At 38.9% G+C, this 23391-nt stretch overlaps 1 protein-coding gene across 1 annotated transcript in view; it reads left to right on the top strand.

Annotated features, from left to right (window-relative positions):
- BANK1 (B cell scaffold protein with ankyrin repeats 1) overlaps positions 1-23089 on the top strand; it is a 137264-nt gene extending 114175 nt beyond the window's left edge. Inside the window, exons 11-15 of the mRNA XM_066186307.1 lie at positions 1314-1604; positions 11110-11178; positions 12309-12493; positions 15820-15883; positions 22363-23089. Of these exons, the coding sequence (XP_066042404.1) occupies positions 1314-1604; positions 11110-11178; positions 12309-12493; positions 15820-15883; positions 22363-22367 (614 nt within the window). The 3' untranslated portion in view covers positions 22368-23089. The remainder of the gene's footprint in view (positions 1-1313; positions 1605-11109; positions 11179-12308; positions 12494-15819; positions 15884-22362) is intronic.
- The last annotated feature ends 302 nt before the right edge of the window (positions 23090-23391 follow it).

Genomic DNA, 23391 nt, shown 5'->3' with positions numbered 1-23391 from the left:
CAAGTTTGTGTTTTGGCAGTGGCCTGAGAGTGCCCCCTATGGGAGTTGAAAGAAAGAATGTCCTACACAGAAAGACACAGAACTTACATAGTGACCAGGAAACAAAATATTATTCATATTATATGTGGCAGGAGTATTGACACCATTTGTGGTTTTATAACCTGTATCTTAGCCAGAATGCACGTTAATAGTACATACTATTATTAATACATCCCATTAACAAATATATCCCAGTACAAAGGTTGTTTAGCTCCTCTGAACCCATAAAGAGGTAGTTCTTTAAATAGCAGCCAAAGGATTGAAAACACTGGTAGTGACCACAGCTGAGTTTAGCAGATACACATATGTACAGGCACTAAATTACAGCACAAGGGAAACATGAGTCAGTACAATTCCAGGCAGGTCTACTGTTTTTGCAGGACAGATGGGTAATCATGCCAAGGAAGTTATAAACGTTTATGGGAACACCAGCCTCAGTGACAGCTTCTAACTCTTAACAGTTTGTGGATGTTTTAAGGCAAATCAAAACAAACCCCGGTGTTGGGGATACCATTTAATGCTGTAAAACCAATGCCTTTTAATGCTGTAAAAGGCAAAAACTAAGAGAAAAGCAAGTTCTTAGTAGTTGTACTATGACATATATGAAGTATAGGGAATACAGAGAGACATACATACAGATACAATATAGAGGAAGTTTTTGGAGGGGGGAGGATTGGATAGTCTTAGCATAGATTGTGAGAGGTGATACATTTTACCTACATTGTAAAAGGCTTTTCAGCTTCTTTTTTCACCTCGGCCTACAGTAGATCTCTAAAGCACTCAAAACCTGGTGGGTTATTGAAGAGGTAGGAAACACAAAATCTAACATCTCCTCATTTAGTTTTCAATTCTTAAGTCATTTTTGCAAGAGGTAACAAACAGCTTGACTTTCCAGAATGCCAAGGGCCGCAGATCCCACTTACTTGGCTTAACCATGTTAGTTACGGTTAGTTACATGTTGGTGTAATTCTCTGAGAGTAACTGGGGCACCCAATGTTTCTGCAAAATAAATCCATTTATTTTGTGGCTAATAACTAAGCATCTACATTTGATAATCTGATGTGAAATCATGAGGAGGCCTTGAAGTTGGAATTATTCCTTTGGGGCGTCCTCTCTACTGAGTTACATGATCAGAAGCCTCTGAAAATGAGAGTACTTTAGTTCAGAAGTGAAACGAGGTCTCCGAGCTACTTCAGGAAACCCTAAAGTTTAAAGATAAGTCATAATCTCCTCTCTTTGCCCCGTGTATGCAACAGAATTCCTTCCTTTTTCAGAGAGGAATTTTGTGATGGACAGGAGTAAAAGAGAAGAGAGTGATGGACTCAAAACTGCATGCTGCGAAGAAGACCAAGGTACCTGTGAGGAGGACAGTGAGGAGGAGGAGCACCCCTACACCTGTGTGGCACTGGATGAATGTGTGTATGACCTCATCCTGGGGCAGGAGGAGCAGGAGGAGGAGAAAAGGAAGCACTGCAGGTCCTTTATCATGAACAGGCCACCAGCCCCTGCGCCCCGGCCCGTGTGCTCGCCAGTCAGAGAGGAGAACACTCCCTACATAGTACAAGGTTGGTGCTGCCGCTGTGTTAATATTTTCTGGGAGAATGTAGACTCTCCTCTTGGTCTCTTTGAGCAGTAACACTTCCTAAAAGACTAAGATCCCTGTTCAGCTGCCTTCAAACCAACACACTGTTTCAGTCAACTTATTCTCACCCTTCAAATGAGCTGAGGACATCTTTGAATAATTTTCAGTTTGCATCAGAGACAGTATCGCAGTTTTTATTTATCTTTAAAAAAAATGACAATATGATAGAAAATGAAGAATCACTGAGCTAGCTGTGAGTGTATCTGTTAGAGCAATGGAATGTAGAATATGCTATTTGAAATGCCTTTCTTTTCAGTTTATCATAATGGTTTTACTTAAGGCTGAAATCTCTCTCTTAGATTTTTTTTTTCTGATGAGAAGAATTCTCTTTTCTGGGAGAAATGCCTGTGTGAGGATTCATCTTCCAAGTACCTTTTCTCCAATTTGAGATGCTAGAAATGGGCATCTCTAAAAAGGATCATTATATTTCTTGAAGGAAAAATTATGACCTTTTACCACTTCTGTGAAAACTGGGAAAATTTTTTTTATCTATTTCGAAGGGATTCAGATATCTTTGTAATCCAATTCAGACTGAAACCAAATTTGAAAGTAATAAAAGGCCTTCAGTGAATATACTGCAGAATCTCTTTATAAGTCCCAAAATCCATCCTGCTTGCATCTCCAGCCTCTTCAACAAAAGCCTGCCGGTGCGTAAAAATAGGTGGTAAAAAATAGGCTGTCAAAGGACACCGTTAGATTGCTTACTTCATGCTGTGCATGTTTTACACTAAAACAGAATTAATACTACCCAGAACATCCTACCAAATACAGAGTAGCACCTCCTCTTTCATGCCTGTCTCAGTCAGTGGTTTCTTTTATTCTTCCATGCTAGCTCTCTTCCTCGAGGCTGTGTAACACCAGGTTAGGGCCAGAATGCATGGGCTAATGCATTCATCATTTAGTTGCTCTTTCTTCAGTATATTCAGGAGGTGTAAGTATGAATCATTACAGTGTAATCCAAGAATGGATGGGTATAGGGGGCTTGTTGCAGCTACAGAAGTGATGAAATGGCTGCTTCTACTGAGGTTGCTAGAGCAGTGTCTCAAATCTTGGTCCACCATCATCATCGATGAGCCAGTGACTTGGCTGGAGATGCATCTCCTTAATGGAGATGCTTTATTTGGGAGATTAATTTTGCTGTCTTCTCTTGCACTGCAGTGTTTCTGCTTTGTTTGTTGGCTAAGGCAGACATGCTATCAGAGGAGCTGTTCTGATGGGGCTGTGGTTCACCATGTGTATATATTGTATGTACATCATGTACACGTGCAAGTTTTTTACCTTTGCTTTAATAAGTGTGTAGTGCTAGACAAATTATCCTCCAGTAGTCCTATGAAATCAGCCTCTGGCTCATGTTCTTTTGCTTACACAATACATGAGGAAAAATAGAAACACTTCATGAAAGCTTCAGCTGACCACTCAGGTCCGTGTTTTCCTACCTATCCTGCTGGTTCCAGACCTAGAACATCTCATTTTTGTCCAGGGATTCCTGAGATAGCTAATGAAATTTTAGACAGAAAGGATGTATCTTCAGCTGAAAGATTTTTTTCTTGCTACGTGGATTGGCAATTTTTTTCCTCCACATTGGTTACAAAATTCCCTCTCCAGTCCACCAACATCCCAATTTCCAATTTATTATTTTCGACTGCTTATATTTGATTAAAAAAAGATTTTTTCATCTGTATGAACCAGGAAACTTGATTCCAGTCCATCATTAAAATCTGCATGTGTCTGCAGCCCTTCCTTTATAATTTAGGCAGTGTAAAATACTCTAGTTATGCATATACACATTTTTCATCCAGCAAATAAATTGATGATGGTTTGGGGGTTCATTTTCATCAATAATATTAAAAAGAGCATTGCAGATATTGCAAAGGCAAATAATCAAAAAGTTAGAATTGAGGTAGTTTTACCCTTTCTCCCTGCCAGGAACATCACAATACAGTAATAGCCATATGCAGCTATTTATCTCAGATATTTTCTTTCATTTCATCTAGTGTTTAAAGTGGGTGAGCATAAAAAACTTCAGTGTTTTTCATTCTCATTTTGTTTAAAATATAATTCACGCCTGCTCCTAGGCCCCCTGGGTTGTTTCAGACCCTCCTGTTATAAACCCTTTGATTCTGCACCCACTGAGTTTTGGGATGCCCAGTATGAAGTAACTAAGATTCTTGAGGTGAACAGCATTACATAACACTTTACGCATTCAAAGCAGAGACACCATTGATTTCAGTGGCCACTATGAGTACTCAGAACTTCAAATTAAATCCTTGCTTGTGTCTAGTCAGTACTCTGATGTCAGTACTCTGATGTCAGGCATCACAAGTTAGATTGCTGCCTTAAATGGCTTGTCTGACCTTTGGGCTTTGTTGGAAAGAGAAGTCCTGTCCTGCAGAGCAACTTTTAGTTACCTAACTGAGCCATCCTTCCGTCCTCTGTATTCACTTTCTATTTGCTAAATACCTTTTAATTTATAAAGCAAATTATTTAAATCCCTGTGAGGAACACATTGTCTTCACTGCACATTTCTGGTTGATCTTCAGAACTGTTCCCTTCTGGCATTCAGTAAGACACAGGTCCTCTGGAAAAACAGAATGGAGTACGATGCACAGAGGGGGGCTGTGTTAAGGCTACACATTTGCTCACAAATGGATCCCCATGTACTTTGGGAGTTCATGGAAAGCTTCATGCCCCAAGGATTGTAGAGGCTGGTGTGATAGTGCCATGCAGAGATCCAAGAGGAGGATTTTTTTCTTGCACTTTTTGTACCCATGGATGGGCTCATTTATTTGGGGGAGAAGTAAGCATTGCATAGCAGAAATGCCTTTTGCCTCCTGGATTGCATGCAGGTGACTCTTTTAAATTCATTTTTGTATCTGTCTGGAGAAATCAAATGGCTGAATTTCTATGAGTGCTTTCACCATACATTGAATGAAGGCCATGACATTACAACACAGTATCTTCTCCTTTAAGCAAAAGTGGTGGTGCTTCCATGAGAATAGCAACAAAGAAGAAAGCAAACAAATAGCTTTCTTTGTAATAAGCAGCTTTCAAATACATGGAATATCAAGTTTACACTGGGCAGAAAGCCTGCTCCCTGTAGATTACTCCACTTGGTGTTCTGCAGAACAGGATGGGGAAACTGTTGATCTATAGAAAGCAAACATGGGACTTGACAAGAGTCACTTTCAGAGCATGATCTGCACTTCAGAACTTAGGCAGTAAACACTCAGTGATGCAAGTTGTCATAACTGAACTACCACAATTTACAGTTTGAGCATCTGCCTTGAATATGCTGACACATAAATTCTGGGAAACATGGGGGAGTTGGAAGATTTAAAACATAACTGTTCTAATCGCTTTTACTGAGTTTCATTTACTATACTTTCAAATTTTAATGAACACTCAAACTGCTGTATTGAACACTGGTGAACAGACTGCATTATTAACAGAGAGTACATTTGTTCTTTAATTTAGACCACTGCAAGGATTTTATCTTGTGTATGAAAGGCTCATCAACCAGTGGAGCTGCAAACTGGTGCCAAGTAGCTCGTTGTCCAGATGGTGTGCACTCTTACTGTGCTCCCTTACCATTCCTTAGGTGCTTAGTATTCCTCTGAAGATTATTTCAGTGTTTTGTTCAATTGTCTGCTGCCAAAACAACTGTTAAATAAACATCTGAAGGTGGTGTGTTTTCAGTTTAGAGTGCAAGTTTAATGTTCCCTATTGATACCAAATTTGATTGAGCTGGAAACCAAAGTCCTCAGTGTGGTTGCATGACAGATGCATGAGTTTCTGCAATGCCCCTGCCATTTCTGAAGCCTGACCTATTACGACTCCCTCAGGGTTAAGGATTACATTACTGTCCTGGTTTAATCATTTACCTCTCATCACAGACCACTAGTATGAAAGGGTTTCTCTGCAGCAAGGATACCTGCCCTACAACAGCATAAATTTCTTCCACCATAGCCTTTATTTCTTTGCAAATCTCTCAGAAATCCTTGAAGGAATCTATTTCCCTTCTGTACACTGAAAACATTTTGCTATTTAAACATGGCTGTTTGTGGGACCTCACCCTAGGGTTAAAAATTAGAAGTGGAAAAATATTTTTTCCAGTTACTGTTCCAGTGGAGAATAACATTCTCATTGCTCATCAAAATCACAGGGTATGCAGAAGAGGTAGCATCCAGTGGATATTTTTAGGGAAGCAGAATATCTCACATACAGAGTAGACAGCATAAGCCCACTGAAGTGAATAAATAAAATCCAGAACAGAACTGTTTGTGTCTTGGAAACTTATCAGGCTGATTACTGGGAAATACAGTGATCACATCCTGAGTCAGTAGTTCTTCTTATGCCAATTGTTTAAATGCTCTAAAGCAGGAGTTTCCAAAGTGAAGCCTCAGAGGCCATGCAAATTGCAAAACATTTATGTCCCACAGAGGGATTTTGTAGTACTCTCCTACAGTGAGTATAAAGTACTGCACTGCAGATGAATTTCATTATGTATTCCTAACTTAAGGATGATTTTCCATGAATGAAATACTAGGAAGCACTGTTTGGCTGACAGTTAGACTGTTTTTACAGACCGAGTTGGGAGTGGTATACCAGCTTCACCCACTGTCTTCATTCAATCAGATTTTTTTGCTATCTGAACTTTGGTAGATTGAAACAAGTACTGAATAAGGTTCACAGAGAAAATAATATTTATGGGATGCTGTCTGGTTGCAAACCAAACTGTTTCAAATTGCATTTTTGTAGTAAAAACATGGTTAGAGTCCTTCCCTTTTTGCTTTTCTCTACTCAAGAAAAATGGGACTAAAGTAGTATATTCAGGTTTTACATGCTGGAGCAAATACTCTTGAGTATGTCACTAGAGTCCTTCCAGCTTCAACAATCCACTAAGTTAAAATTCTCACAAGAGCAGAGGTGTGAGAGTTGTTTTCATTGTGTGTGGTACTGTGATACACTGACACCACCCTCTGAGCAGCACCTTAAATTAATCACTTGTGCCTCTTCTTCTCACTTACTCTTTACTCCTTCCGTAAGAAGGGGGTTCTGGTATTATTTTTATTATCTTTTTTCAGTGTAGGGGAGTCATCTCTGTAAAGTCTCCTGAGGCCCCTCTGTGACCAAAGTTGCTGGGATATTAAGAGATTTGAGTTCGTATTTGTCGGACTCAGAATCTCACTGCAAATTGTGAAGGGAATTGCTGGTGAGCGTAAGTTTGGCTTTGGATTAATACTTTCACATTGTCATTACACTGTAATTCCTTTTCATTTTGCTTTTGGTCTGAGAAAATGAAGTGGTTCATTCTCAGCCAACTAAATAGCTGTGGAAGGAAGAGGCTGGCAATAGGCTATGTAAGTTGGGATGGGTGGATATGATGCTGTCACTGAAAAGTCCCAGCAACATAAGGAAGCAATGTGGCAGGTTGGTGTTTCTGCAGGTGCACTTGGCATCACTTAGTCTTTACTCTGATGAAATGACTGTTGTGTGTTCTCAAAAACATCTTGAGTGTCAGGCTCTGCGTTCAGGCCTGATCAGAATTTCTGTACCAGTGTAAATGTGGTCACTTGTTTTCCTGCACTGATGCACTTAAAACTCTTCAGTCTTTTTCCCTTTGCTTTGTCATGGTGTAGGTGTACCCAGACACTGATGCTGCCCCCACAGGACAGCTTCTGGGACTTGAGCCTTTGTTACCTTTCACCACACAGCCATCCATCTCTTCTCCATAATGCCTGGACCTAGCTGCATCAAATTCATGAGCCATGATGATATGCTTTTCATCCATGCCCAGCTGCCTTGCCTTGTGAAAAGAAAAAAGTCTGTTTACAAGGTCCCATTTCCTTAGGTGATTTAATGTTATGAGTCACTGGAATTTTTTGTTTTAATTTTGAATATGTGAAATACTTTGTATACATTTTGGGTCATTAATCATCTCTTACAAAACTTACTGGTTAGCATTGCATTGATGACCTCTCTCGAGTCCTCATGCTGAGTGATGTTCAGTATGTTAGCAAACAAAACAGACAAAAGGAAAATGAGATCTAAAAAGATAGGAACAAACATCTGCAGAGTTCTCCTCTCCTGAATAATAAGCATCATTCTACTATATTCCTTCCTTAGTATTCTCTGTGTATTTGTCATCTCTTGCTGGGCTACATCTAATTTACAATCCAATGCCTACCAGAAAAAAAAAGAACTTGGAGGATTTATTTGCCTAGGTACTATGCATGCACAATTTAAATGTTAAAATGATTAAATAATGTGGAAAAAAGTGAATGGACAAAGACTGGAGTATCTCCTTGCAATATATCCTAACCAGAAATTCACCCTTCCTCCTCCATTCTTCCATTAATCATGAATTAATTACATGATGATTCTAAAATGAATGAAGCAAAAACCTACTAAGAACAAGGAGGTAGCTTGCAAACCCACTGTAATTTGCAACTCAGTTGTTACTAAGTGCAACCCTAGTGTACTAATTAATTTGAATTATCACTTAGCCATGTGTTCATATAAAGATTTTGTTTTCCTGTATTTTAATTTTGAATGTTTCCTAAGGAAAACAGTCATAGATAATTTTGTTTGGAACATCAGCTCAATGAAGCTGATGAATAAATGCATCTTGAATTTCCTAAGCAAGCTGAATTCAAAACAGTGGTATTTATTGATGGATTTTTTTAATCACTGTGTCTTTTCTCCCTCGTGTTTGTGCTACTGAAAGTGTCAAGTAAGTATGTTTTAGGTATGATTAGCTCATATATTCTTTCAGAGGGTAGCTTCATCAGTCTAGCTTTGTTTGAATCACTAGTGCATAGTAGAAACTGTTGTTTCATTTTTAGAGGTAATGTTACCAATTCAACAAATCAGGCAACATCCTTCATAGTTTAGATGAGTAAAATATTAATTAGAAACCGTATTTTAGTTGATCATTGCCTCTTAGCTGATATGAGTTCTTCTCTCCCATGATCTAACTCTTCCCATGTTTTGATTTCCTGTGTTTCTTAATTATGTCACGAAGCAATTTTTGAAATGTCATAGTGTGACTCCTTAACATTACAGCTTTGTCTTAGAACTTCAATTAATTCAGAAAATCAAATTCCTGTTCCTTTTGTCAACCTGCAGCTATTGTAAAAACTTTCATTCTCTTTTCCTAGGCCCTTTATACTCACCACAGTTTCTTACTGTAAAGTGGTCTTCTTAGTTCAGAATTATACACACAAGACTTAGATTTCAAATGTTTCTAACCCTCTTGTGGTGCTAACCATGAAAATATTGACAAAATTTCAGGCCTCATAGCATTATTTACCTGCATGTGCAGACAGCCTAAAACAACATCTTTAGTTAGTCTGAGATGGAACAGGCAATTCAGAGTTCCTTGGATTTCACTCACTTTCTAAGCCTTACATTAGGGATATTCCCAGAGTTCTGCATATTTGCCACAAAATTTGCGTTTTGTCCCACTTTTTAAAGGTTGTCTTCTGGTTTCATGTCCCATTAGAAAATATTGCAGTATTTTCATTCTCTCTGAGTTTGCTTTGCTGGAAGAATATTTAGGTTACATTACATTCCTAAAGAGAGATCTTACTGCCTGAGACATGAAAATGTATTTAGGGCATCCAAAGAACTTCATCTGTATCCTGTAGCAGCTGAAGAGAGGAGAGGGAATGAAGTGGAATTATTTACTAGTTCTCTCAGCCTCCTTTAATTCCGAGACACTGCAAAAGAAGTTTGTTGTAGACAACAATTAAATGGCATATATAGGGTCAGGACATTTAATATGTAGATTTTGACCTACAAGCATCAATAGGTACTTTAGCCATTCACAACATGATTAAAAATCCAAAAGGATTCTCTTTCTGGTCCTAGAGATGTTATTGAAGGGTGCACAGTAAGTATGACAGAAGTACTGGAACATTTTAATCACATTACCTGTGCCAGAGAGGCCCAGAAAATAAAAGAAATATATCCCTACTTGCAGGACTGTGACATTCTGACACTGTAAAAATTTGTAATGTTAATACTGCTTTTCTGAAGGAATATTTACTCTATCTTCCATAAAAAAATAATGGAATATATCCCTGTGCAAGATTGCTTGTTTCTTTTATTTCACTGCTGTGTTCAAGTAGTTCGTAAGTAATTGGAATGTGGGAATGAAAGGGTGAATTGCCAGAGTTCTTCCTAAACCTATGGCAGTTGTACAGGGGAGTGTTCCTGCCTTTCCAGGCATTCCAGAAACAGGCGTTTGTTTTCACTGACCTCACCCACACTGAATACTTGCTGCCAACTAAAATCATTTCAGCAAGATGCAGCCCATAAAGTGGTTTTAACAATTTTACTTCTCACTGGAAGAGTAATTCCATTTCTGATTACTCCAACACTGCAAAACTCAGCAGAAATTTCAAAGCCTATCAATTAAAGTGCTTTCCAATCAGGCACATTGTTGCGAATGTCCCTTTTCCTCCTTATGCAGTAAAATTCAGGCTGCCTGCATTACCTCTGTGCTCTCATTACTTTAATTTCATCTTTCAAAGGAGAATACTATTTCAAGTAGAAAACACTGCAACCATAATTAGTAGAATGCTTTAATAATTACAGATAAAACTATTTTAAAAGTTTAAATCTGTCAGCGTTTGGCTTAGTTAGGGACATAACAGAGAGCGTGCCTGCTCTGCTGCTTGAGCAGAGCTCCCTTGGCCTGGGCCTTGGTCCCCAGGAAAATATTTGCTCCATTGAACTGGCACATTTGCTGCATTGCAGTGATGACAGAGGATTACTTAATTGGCAGGAATTATTCTAGGTTCTAGACTGTCAGTTTGTTTAGCAAAAATCAGAACTGAGACTTGAGAGAAAGCTACTGCCACACAGGCTAAGTCAGAAACTGAGCAATTCCCACCTTCTGGGTGTTACATATGCTGCCAGCAAAAGTCTGAGTGTAGCATTTCAGGGTGTATCCATGCTGGCTGTACTCTGGGCACTTCACAGGAGTGGGAATGATGAGCTACTCTAACAGAGGGGTTGTGCTTTCTTCAGCAATGTCACTATTCTCACCTGGTAATATTGAGGGGTTTTCTGCCTTAGCTTTCCCCATAAAATAAGGACCAAGCTACAGTGTCTGCACCATGGAAAGAACTCTGAGATCCTGCTGTTTCTTCTAAACAATATGCTAGTTTGATAAATCCTTTTAATTTTCTTTAAAGCTTCTTGTAATGGTTTCTCTAACATTGATAATACTGCCATTCTGTGCAACAGAACAATTTTTCAAGTAATTAACATTAGACTGACAAGTGGGTTGAAAAATACTCCTAGACTAGAACAAAAAATGTATTCCAGCCTGCTTTTATGAGTCTCCTTCCTTTGTTGAGAATGTGTGATAGTTTTTATTGCCATTTTTCAACTTCCTTATATTCTTAATTTTGTTGCAGTGTTTCAGCAGAAGGCCTGTCAAGTGACCAGTGACCACAGCAGGACATACTGCGAGGCCAAGAATCCTGGTACAGAATTTAATTTAGCTCTTTAACTGCCTTGATATTTTTCAGCAGAACTAGTAGAGTTTTGTTGTGACTTGATTTTGGCTGATTTAGCATCTGTTTTGCCACCTACGATTTATATCCTTAATGGTATTGCAGCATTAAGAGATTAGATTAAAGAAAGAAGAATAGAACTTATACTTTTGCAGGAAAGATTTGTAGAGTCAGAGTTACTTTACACTTTTCTGTTTCCCTTCATGATTAAAGCCAAGAAAAGAAAGGACAGGAGGGCTCACCTGTGCAGTAATTCCAGCCATGGAAAGACAGAAGTGGGGGGAGCAACTGTTCCCTCCTGGGTACCCCAAGACACATATCAAATAAGTTACTTGTGGCAGTCCAGTTGTTATTTGAGTTGTAGCACATTACAATGTTGCTACTATAAATTCCATTAATGATACCCCTTTGAACAATCCTCCCTTGCTTGAAATGAAGAAATGAAGATAGTGGTGCTGGATGTAACAGAAAAACTGACCCAAATCATATTGATGGTTTAAACTTTTATCCTGGTCACACTCCCCATGCAGTGAAACATGTGCAACAGCCTCACAGAGGGCTCAGAACCCCTCTTCCACAGCTGCTCATGTTTTCTGGATCAGTCATTCCAGTATCAGTATCCTTGGGAGAAGCAGTCCTACACCTCCCTGTGCCAAGCTGTGAATCTGATAATGCACATCTCCCTTCAGCTGTGCACTGCATCATGATCCAAGAGGACTAGGCTGCAGTGTTTCCTCGTTGCTGCAATGTGTTTAATAATGTATTTCCTTCCTTGGAGGAAGGCAATCTTGTGAAATTTCAAGATGCTTCCTGACCAAACTTCATCCACAACTTTTGAGATATGTAACGTATGACATTGAAGAAGAAAGGGATAAAAAGTCACTGTGGATATTTTATATAGCAACCATTCCCTTTAAAATATCAGTGTTGTAACTGTAGTGCTAGAAGGAAATTCTTTTATGACCCAACACTAATGGAGACTCCATGGACCAGGGCAATAGTAATGAAGGAAATGTTTGGAATGCTGCTCTGCTGCCAAAGAGTAATGGTAGAATCCTCACTGATTTGTTGCATTTCTCACTTTGTACATTTTGTTGTAGAAGCACACAGAGGCCACACTGAGACAGTAACTTACAGCACTGTGGTACACAAGATCCCTCCTGAACAGGAAGAACTCATCCACTTGCAGGAACAGGTGAAAAAGGGGGCAATTTCTGTGGATGAAGCCCTTGACAGGTTTAAACAGTGGCAGAACAAAAAGCAGAGACTACCATCCACTCAACAGGTATGAGTTTGCAATTTGTTCTTTGATAGGAATCTTGATCAGATGTTCTAAAATCAAGTTCATGTGTTTTGGCACCTGCATATGAGGTCAAAACTAATAATCATGATTTATATGCAAATCAGCTCCCAAGGAGCTTGCTGGTTATGGTTCTGAATCTTCTTGATACCCGTTACTACTGTTGTTTGAGAGGTTTTCTGAGATTGGTTAAAATCCAGAGTCAAATATGCTGGTCTCCTAAGACTTGTGTTTGAAACTGTTGGATGATGTGCATCTTCCATGAAACCATAAACTTTATGTCGCCAAACAAACCAAATGTGCTATTGAGCAGTGTCAGCTAACAGAAACATGACTATATCAAATATACATTTATTCTAGCAATTAAAATATATTAACTTAGATCAGGCTTTCTGCTTGTCTGGAAGGGTTGAATATACTTAGTGAAATCCACAATTGTTGGCAATGCTCTACAACTCCCTCATATTCAATGTATGCAGTAAATTGATACTGTAGTAAGTTAGCCAAGACTCCATTTTCTTCATGGAGGAAAAGCCAATTCTTTATTCACATAACTTATTTTATACAGTTTTCACAGAGCTCATGTGCAACACCTGTTGGCTGATACTTATTACTTCATTTTTTGGTCAGAAGGTGATTTATGTGTACATGCTGAGATTCAGGTTGTTTACATTTTTCTTTTATGGGTTCTCATGGAACAGATCTTATTGTTTACACAGATGCACTTATTTTTCAACCCAGGAACAGGTTGTTGTGTATAGTGGTTTCATGTTCACCAATTTCTGTTTTCCAAATTTAGTGTAGTGATCTGAGTGTCTCTTAGAATCGTTTACCCTTATTCCTGCTGTGAGATAGGATTAGGAGAAAAGCAAAGCAGGCTCAAACTGAAAGGGTGTAGAGATAGGTTTATTAACACACACTAAAAGAAGAAAATAAGAATCGAAATGAAACCTTCAAAACACTTCTCCTTCCCACATACAGCTGTTTACTTTCTCACTGACAACATAAAGAGACAAAGCCTGGGATTTTCAGTCAGTTTCACCACCTTAAAATAGTCTTTCATCAGTTCTTAGGGAGAGGAGCCTCTCTTAGAACTCCAATGGAGACATTTCCACAAAAAACAGTTCTCTGGTGGCTTCCATGTCATGAATCTGCAGCCACCCAGGGAATTCTGCAAACTGTGAACTCCCTCCTATTTGGCAGCTTTCCTGCCAGCTGCACTCATGGGCATATCAGCTTTCTTAGGGTACAGTTTAAGGATGACTATTCTAGTATAAAACAAAAATTCTCTCCATCTGTCTCCAAAATCATCTTCAGCTCAAGAAACAGAGATCTTTTTCCCTCGGGGCAAAGGGCTTCATATCTCTTTATCTTCTTCTGTTCAAAATTCTCCATTGGATCACAGCTATATCAGTCCACGGTTATGACTAGAACTTTGCATCCCCCTAAAAAGCATTCTGTAAGGTACAGGGATATTTTAGTCCACTCTTCATGGCCTCACAAGAGAAGTCCAGCCCAAACTAGGCAACTCCTCAATGCTTTATCCCAACCTCAGACTTTTACTCTCTCCACTGACTTCCGTCTCATGCCATGTCTCCCTACGTTTCAGTCACTCTTTTTCTCTCACTCAGAGGAGGGTTAGTGCTTTGTAAGTCCCATCTGTCAAGGAAAGGGCTTGGCTGGCTCAGCCCGCTCCACAGAGCAGCTGCTGGGGCCTGCTTGTTACCTGCCCCTCGGGCCGAAGGAAAAGAGCTTCCTGGGGTCAGCTCAGGTTTTTATAGGTGTATTCACAAAGACACATCCAGCTTCCTCAGTGGTTATACAATGTGTCAGTGTCTAAAAATTGGCCTCTGATAGGTCCCTGTCCTCTCCAAAGGAGACTCCAAGGTCCTTACAGGGAACTGCTTCCTCTTTAACTAAAAACCAAGCTGTGTTAACCCATGGCATTGTGTTAACAAACTCTTCATACCAAGATTGTTTTCGCATGGGAACTTGCAAATTGCTTAACTACACTTAGAAGAGATGACAGGCTAGCTATTAATTTAATAGAGCAGGCCTGATTTTATGAGGCCTTTCTTTTATAATTCTTCTACCTGTCACAACAAATTGAGGTGCACAAAAACAGAATTTACAAAAACCCACACACTGAGTCACTGAAAGAATGGCATCAAAGCTGCAAGTCATGGAGAGGAGGTTTGTTAATTACTTCTTAAAAGACACATGGAGGAAGAGGTTACACCCTCATTTAATATGAGGTCATGCGTTAACAAAAATAATTTCTTGTTGTCATTTAGTAGTAAGAGGGAAAGCAAAGCTAGTCTGCTGCTTTGCAGAGTTAAGAGCTATCCAATACTGCCAGCAAGGAGAGTGCTCTTTGTGTTTGCATCTACTGGAAAGTCTGAGCTTTGTCATTGCAGTGGAACACTTAGAAGCAAAAGTGCAAGGGCCTGGAACAGTTTGGGGGGCCATTTCCCAAGCTGGGCACCAGCAGCACAGAACCAGGATGCCACGTTCCAAATCCATCTGCAGCCAAGCATGCGGATGAATTGCTGGTATTGCTCTCAGTCAGGGGCATTTCTTGTGGAGGAAGACTATATCTAATATGTGCCATGATAGCAGCACCAAGCTATAAGTTTGGTTTGGGTTTTTTTTGTTTTGGTTTGTGTTTTTTTGTTTGTTTGGTTGGTTGTTGTTGTTGGGGTTTTTTGGTTGGTTTTTTTTTGGGGGGGGGGTTGGTTTCTTTTTTTTGTGAACTATAAGATGGCTATATTTTAAGGAAGATTTACTTGGTGTGTTTTCAGTGCGTCAGGGAAAAGGCTACTTTGTAGTGGTGTATTTTACCCTGCATTGCATGTGTGACTTTTCTTTGGTTTTGTTCCATAGAAAAGTTTTCTTCTTACTTCTCTATAAACCAGGATGAACTGACTTCATGCTGTCACTACAGTTCTTTGTCCTTCACTTGGATTTTTGAGGGAAAAATCACTTTTCCATAAAAAAGAAAAGCAAACCCCAAACAAACAGAAAAGAACACCCAAGCTTCTGTAATCTAATGCCAGAATCATTTTAACTTACTGCTGGCAGGGATAACTACACAAGAGTCTTAGGTAAAAATGCTAAAATTAACATCATAAATATTTTTCAGTCTTTAAAAATTATTTTCCAGGATACAAAAGGTTCATTTTCCAGATACTTGTTGTTCAGAAAGTTAAATAATTCAGCTTTTTATAGTGTCTTACTATTTCTACAGTAAACTCCCAGTACTGATTTCTGCTGTTGGTTTTATGCTTTTTTTTTTTTTTTTTTACTTAAAGGAAAAACTGCATCACCTTAGAAACACCACCATCAGAAACAGACAAGAAAATGGAAACCTGAATGGTAAGTTGCTCTTTTTCTGCCTTTAAGGACTCTGCAGCCTTGAACTGTAAGTGTAGTGCAGAGGTCTGATCCAATCCCTTTTGGATCAGGCATTGAATTTGTAATGAACATTTTTTGTATCTGACCACATTTATTTTAGAATAATCAGGCCTTCAGCAATGTCAAGATTTCATCCCAAAGATGAACTCACTGCGAGTTAATGGGGCAGAAAATTTACCAAGTCTCAGTGGCTCAGCTTTTCTGTAGCCTATTTCCTGCTGCATCATCAGAATTTGGGTAGATGGCTTCTTTAGAACAATTTGCTTGATGACTTCAATATTTTATTTGTTAATCAGCCATCAACTTGCAAATTCTTGATGAACCTTCTACTGCTACAGCAGTTTTTGTGAGTATTGTGATCATTATTTAAAACTGTATCACTGGTGATTTAAGATGCTTTTTTTCCATTTTTGGGGAAAAAAGGGATTTTTGGAGTTGTCCTGTGCAGGGCCAGGAGCTGGACTCTATGATGACTGCGCGTGCCTTCCAACTCAGAATATTCTGTGATTCTTTGTGATTGAATGTTATCTACAATAGTGTAAAGCATCTGCTTTTCCCACAAATGATTTTCTCTTGTGGTTACAAAAAGCATCTATTAGATGGTATTGGTTTTAGGCCTTTGATTTCTGTAAACTTCAGGACACCTGCTGAAAGGAAAATCAGTGTTTTTTTCACATTGGACTTAGTACCATTTGTGTATCTCTATTTAAAATTATCACCTAAAGGCATTCTTTCCTTATTTCAAGAGAGAAAAATAATGCACAGTAGTGCTTTCATTATTCTCTTAGACAGTGTGGTATTTATGTGAACTTGTGAGGTACTGTAATTAATTAAGGGAAATTCCTGCTGGCCCAGTAGCAGCTTTGCAGTCCAGATATTTCAGCTTTAATATCCTCTGTGGCCGGTAGGGGGGCAATGTCCTGAGCAAAAGCCTTCACAAGGTGCTTCAAGCCCGAGGGCTCGGGATCACTGCAACTCATGAGAACATGAGGGTGACTCTTGGAAAGTATTTGTCTTTAGGGTTTCATTTTAAGGCCACAGCAGCAATCCTGCCTCTGTAGCTGTCCTCCTTCTCCAGAGTTCATTACTGAATCATACCAGCAGAAATGTAGTATCAACAGCAGAATTGTTAATTTTGTGAAATTATCCAGTAACTCAGATAATGATCACTATAGTCCCTTCTGATCCTAACCTCACTGCCCTCTGTTACACTGTCATATATCCTGTGATGCATATAAATCAGCAGCTTTGCATGCAGAAATACAGGGGGAAGAATCAATATGGTCTGCGTCCAACAAGAGAAATCAAATATTTCAATGCTTGAAAAATAGGACTTCCTCTAGAACTGAAAGCATATCAATGGCAAGAGTAAACAAGGATTGCAGAAGGAGGACCTCTATGTCCAGATTAAATTGCCTGAAGCAAAAATGACGATCACTTTCTCTTCTCCTTTAAAATTCCTAAGGAAAGCAGATCTGAGAGCATTCATTTGAGAGACATTTTGTTTCACATGCCATTTATTAAAGTGCTATGTGCGAATGTCAGCAGCCCTCAGATTTATTCAAAGAATGCTAGTTTTTATGTGTCTATACAGACTCTCTCTGCTGTACATTTAAAAACTTGGGCTTCCCTCTCTAGACTCCATGTTTGAAATCAGGATTTGGATAGTGTTTTTCGTAGACAGTTTTTGAAGTCTTGATTCAGGATTTAACGAGATCACATCTGAAGTCTGTTAGAAAAGGAGTTTGATTTTATTTAAATGAGAAAGGAAAATACCTCCTAGAAATCAGTATGGGATATAATTTTTAGTTTCTTGATAAGTTTGATCTTGCTTCCACTGTAATGAAGTTATTAATGAGAGTGGCACTCATTTCAGTCTTCCATTATAACATTTGATGCTATCTCAAAGTTCATGTCTCATTTTGTAATAGTTTAGTATAGGACTGAATAATACCCTAAAAAAATCAACTGCGAAGCAAAAGATTCTGCCTTCACTCTTGGAGTGAAGTATCTACAAAACCCCGTTTTAAGAACAACTAAATAAGGTGTAGGCATGAAGAATGTTCATTTGTAGAAAGGCAGGGACAATGCTTTAGCTCAATACTGGTCTGGCACACATCTGGTCTGACACGTAGACATTGACAGTATTTTTTTTTTTCCCCAAGATGTTAGCCAACAGACCAAAACCAACAAAAACAAATACCTTAAATAAAATTTCAGGGAAATACATAGAAGATCTGTGTACAAAAGCTACACTTTTAAGTCTGAGTGGTCCAGATTTTTCAGGGTGCACCACCAAAGTACTGGACTAGAAGTAGCCTATTGCCCATGGGAAACTTTATCTTTGAGCAAGGCTCCTTAACCTTAGGTAAGGCTGGAGGGTCTTGGATTTGTGCATGTCCACTAATAGAACAAATGGCAGCAGCTGAGACAATATTTAAGCAAGGATTACTAGACAAATTTCCTTTGAAGTCCTAAAGAGCAACACAGCTTTCACATGCATCCCACGTCCTTACTTCCTAGCACATGGGAATATTTAAAAACCTCTGGGATGCCTACCTACATCACTGGGCATTTGAATTACCTACGTGAATCTCATTTAGCCATTTCTGAACATGGAATTTCAAAATCTGCCTACTATTGCAGTTACATTATGGCACCTCGTGTGTCACATCCCACAGATTTAGTCATCCAGCCCCTAAAAATATGCACAAGCTTGCAGAAACTACATAAGATGGTTTGAGTTGCTTGTAGTTAGCTATCCCCCCATAGGTAATCTCTGTAGAACCTTGAACTTGTTTGTTAGGGAGGGAAGTGCCAGGTCCCTCATCAAAAGCAGGAATAACTGATGCTCTGTTCTCCAGGCTTGGCATAGCAGCAAGAACCCAGTGTTAGGTGTCCCTGCTTCATTGCTAGGTAATGAGCAAGACAGAGGCCATAGAGGACAATCTATAACTCAGCTGGACTTCAGGAGACACAAACTGCATTAAGTAAATGTTAAGCTTGATTGATTACTATTGGTGGTGGTGTTACTACAACTGTTATTATTTCAATGCAAGCAACTTCTATAATGGCTGAAGGTAGGTCTTGGAAAAAGTGTTAGATGTTTTAGTAGTCCTCCAATGACAAATATACCCATGGGACAAATGAGCAATTCAGTCTTTGCATCTGCTCAGTCTTGGCCTCCCAGGCAAGACTGGCAAGGTAAGTGACCTGCTGTGGAAAGGTCAAAGCTTCTTCCACAGCCTGCTCAACTGCAAGCATTTATTTCTTTAGCTGTTAAAATCAGTAGGTACTAACACTGAAAATGGCCTTCCTATCAAGAAGGGCAACTTTACTGGCTGTCGCTGTTGACATTTTAATACTGACCTGCTCTTGTAAGGTTCTGTTAGTAGCCAGGTAATCCACTGCAGTAAAGGCATCCTCCACAGAATTTCTTCTTCCACATTTTGATTTCCAAATCTGTAGATGCCCAGCTTGCTGCCAAAGACCAAATCTCTTTCCCATCTTGATCCAAAAAACACCCAGAAGAGCACTATGCACATTCTACAAACTGGCAGGTTATTGATTACATTTGCTATCCAAAATGTCTGGCTTCATTCCCCAGCCCTCATCAGTGCCTTGTTTTTAGTCCCAGTTGCTAACAGATTGCTTATTCATCAGTTGATGCCTCTCCAGCTTGCAGGTTGTGTCTAAGTAGAGTTCCCTGAAAACTAAAAAAACACCTCTTATTTTTGAGCACAACCACCAGTTTCTGCTGTCTCTGCTAGGTCAACAGGAAGATGAAAAAAGGCAGACCCAATTTTGGCATTTGGATTCACAGGTGCTACAGTTTCTTTAGTCAACTTAGCAAAGTTGAAATAACATGGGATCCTGAAACACATGGCAAGCTTTTGTATGTTTGGACAGTGAGGAAGTCGGAAAAAAACTACTTTTTTCCTTCATGGCTTCAACAGTATTTCAGTCAGGACTTCTAGTCTTGAAAATACTTACTTTTTGGTAGTTTACAATAGTGTCCATTGGACTTGTGAAGGAACATCTTTAGGCTGACTTATTTCGAATTTCTTGAGCTTCACATGATGCTCGAAGTTTAAATCTAGAAAATAACAAAAATCAGTTTCCTACTTATTTGTCACCAAGTCAGGTCTTTGTGAGGCAAGCTCACAGTCCCACTGCTGACAGGAGTTCACCAAGACAATGAATATCCATATATCTCTCACATCTCTTAATTGCCACCAAGAGAGACCAGCCTTGCTGTTTGGAGTAAGATTTGTACAAAATCCACCTCATATCATTCTCCCACACAACAACTGCTTATTTCTGTGAGTGTCTCTTGCTCCCATGCTCCCAGGGACACGTGTTGTCTTCATATGTGAAGTAAAGCACAAAAAAATGACTCATTGTAGGAATGAATTATTCAACTTCAAAAGATATTTTGCACTAGCCTAACTTATTGATTTAAATGGTTATTGATTGCATCTTTTTAGTCTACAAGTAGGAACCCAACAGACAAGGAACAGATGCCTAATTACCCAAGGTAAGAGCAGGTATACAGATGCGCACACACACACACACAAATGTTGTTTGTTATGGAAACAAACACTTGTGGAGGTACTTTCCATCAGAGTGCATTTGTGTAACAGGAGGATGGAAGTCCATCTCAGACAGAGGCTCTTATTTCACAAAAACTATTATCATCATGCAGTCTGGTATGTACTAGAGCTTCTTTTCTACCAGCTATCAACCTATTTTTGTTTAGTGCAGGGCAGATTAGCAAAAAGTGAGACACTGAGCTCACTTGTGGGTGCAGCTGAAGAGAGTTCCTGCCAGCTATTGCCATCTAGGCAGGGTATGCACCTAAAAGCTGTATCAGAGTCCAGTCCTACATCCTGATTTCACAAGCAGTATCAAACATATTGACTAAAGTTGAAAGCCATAGATACAACGATGTGTCCAGACTAAATACAAGACCAATGGCCATTGCAGTGCTGGGAAGCTTAGAGGTGATGATAGTGTCTTCATAAACAGCAGAAGTTTCCAATGGTTGTGTTGGGTTTCAGGCGTCTAATGACCTCTGTAATAGTTGAGGGGTTTAATTATTACTATCTTATACCTGTGTGCATCCATTTATATCTCACTGTATTACTATTATATTAAGATATTGTTATAGCATTAATATTTTTGTTATTATTATGTAATATTATTAAGTAATATTTGTTCACACTAGCAAATTGATGCAATTTATTCCTGAAGACAACTGTCATTTTAAAGGCTTTGTTAGCTAAGTTACTGTGATTCAATTTGCCTCTCCAACTTTTCCAAGTGAGGGGAGTGCAGTGTGGTACTGTTGCTATTTTTTTGGACCAGAAAATGGATTATCTTCAGTGGGGTCTCTTCTACTACCCTACTCTCATGTAAAGAAGAGGGAAGTTGCTTCCTGCAAGAACTGTGTGTCTGTGTCTGGTTTCTGGAGCCAACTGCTCACCTGCTCACTAGAGTGCAGTGTCCACACCATAAAACAATAGATGCTGCTATCTCTGCTTAATATCTGCTGCTGCTTATCCTCTGAATCACATCTGCCCTCTTCAAAAGTTCTCATAAGAACAAAAAAAAGTCTTATGAGCTGAAGAATGAAAGACTATTGCTCTTCCTTCAAGAGGCAGCTTAACTCCTACATGGGCATTCCTAATGGAGCTGTTTCCTTGAGAGGAGATGAAGTCACCTACACTTAATGAGTAAAAAAGCTTTGAATTTTAAAAGCTCTGAGGCTGGAGAAAACTATTACAAAAAGTTGGGTAATATCAGAGATGCTTATAAATTCCAGATTGCTAAAGTGAGATGAATCATGCAAGGGGAGAGGGAGAATTACCCCTGGGATCAGAATAGGTGATTTCTGTCACTTTAAGAAAATAATTATGTGGGAGAGAGGTGAATTAGATGTGGGAGAACTTGCAAATACAATTTCTACAGAACATTCAATAAATTCTGTTTGTGAATTATCCACATCAAACTGCAAGGTTCTCCTCCTCTGCAAATTATGGCCTCTCTGTAGTTTTCTTGCTGTTTTCTGTCTTCAGATTCGTTCAAAGAAACCACTTCTTTTTTAAAGACTAATTTCAGGGAGATTTTTGTGTGTTTGACTGTTACAAAAAATTGCAGATAAACATTCAAGACCTACCTTTCTATTGCTCATGTTTTGACTCTCCAGACAGTTGAGTTTTCAACTCCAGTGCAAAGTTCTTAGCTAACTTAGCTAAGAATCACATTTTCCTTACACGAGGTAGGAGGAGGAGAAGGGAATTGATATCCAGCCAGGGGACATGAAGGAACAGAGTGGTTTTGATTCTCTCATACTCATTTCAACAAATACAGTTTGATCTTATTCTAAACAAAGCTGACCAGTCTATTGAATAACAGGCATTTTTCATCATTACCTGCAGGGTGACTCTCCAGCCAGCTGCACATCAGTTTCCTCTGCTTGGCATCCCACACATGTTCCAGCTGTGCCCTGACAGCCCCAGGCTCCAGCCTATCCTGCACTGACACCGCCATGGGATCATTGCTGCACTTCCAGTGCCTTGGATTCTCTCACCAGAGCCAGCTCTGGATGAAGACCAGTATCACTAAAGCAAATTAATAAGATTTCTTGTAAAGTCATCACCAAATTTTACACTTTTTCTTTGCTTTTCCTTTTTCCAAGATGACAGCTGACAATTATATGAAGATGTATTGCGTGCTTTGGTTAATAATTTTTGAAGTCATTTCAGTTTTTCCATTGTGCTTGGTAAGTTCTTTAAAAGTAGATTTTATGCACAAAAGAGGAGGATTGTAAAAGGTTATAAAGACTATTAAGTGAAAGTAAATAAAATTTAGCTTTTACTTTTTGTTGAAACATTTTTATATGAACTCTGTATAAAAACTTGTCTTTCCTAGGAATAATTGTATTTCATCACCAGTTTAAATAATTGTACTCACATTAAAGCTAATTTCTGAAGTCAAACTATGTAAACCAGCACTAATTATCTACTAATGCATTAAAGTGATTCCAAGAATTTGGTTTACAAGGAAAATGTGGGTTTTTTTAGTAAGCTGACTAAGGTAAATTATATCCAGAACAAAATCAAGTCACTTTCTCCTGCATTAACACAGCAACAGTAAAGGAATAAATATGGTTAATGGGTATAATGGTCTTCATTCCCATAGTATTATTCTGCAAAATTTAAGTGAGCATGTAATGATACAAGAGTATGCAAAATGGCTTGCCCTATTTCATGCACAAAAACAAGGAAAACAATCTCCTTAATATAAATACGTTTTTTCTCCTTAACTACATGTTAAAGTGACACCCAAATTTGGAAGAGGGGAGTGGATTTGAAGTTCAAGCCCTCAAGGCTCATATTATTTTTCCAATCCCAATAAATTATTGTGCCAAGTGAACTATTAGGAATAAAAATAAGCCAAAAAGCCAA

This window comes from Chamaea fasciata, unplaced genomic scaffold (genome assembly GCF_029207755.1).
Source record: "Chamaea fasciata isolate MVZ Bird 193981 ecotype frontalis unplaced genomic scaffold, bChaFas1.0.hap1 SCAF_6, whole genome shotgun sequence".
NCBI classification, from domain to species: domain Eukaryota; kingdom Metazoa; phylum Chordata; class Aves; order Passeriformes; family Sylviidae; genus Chamaea; species Chamaea fasciata.
This window is presented reverse-complemented; position numbering and strand designations above follow the sequence as displayed.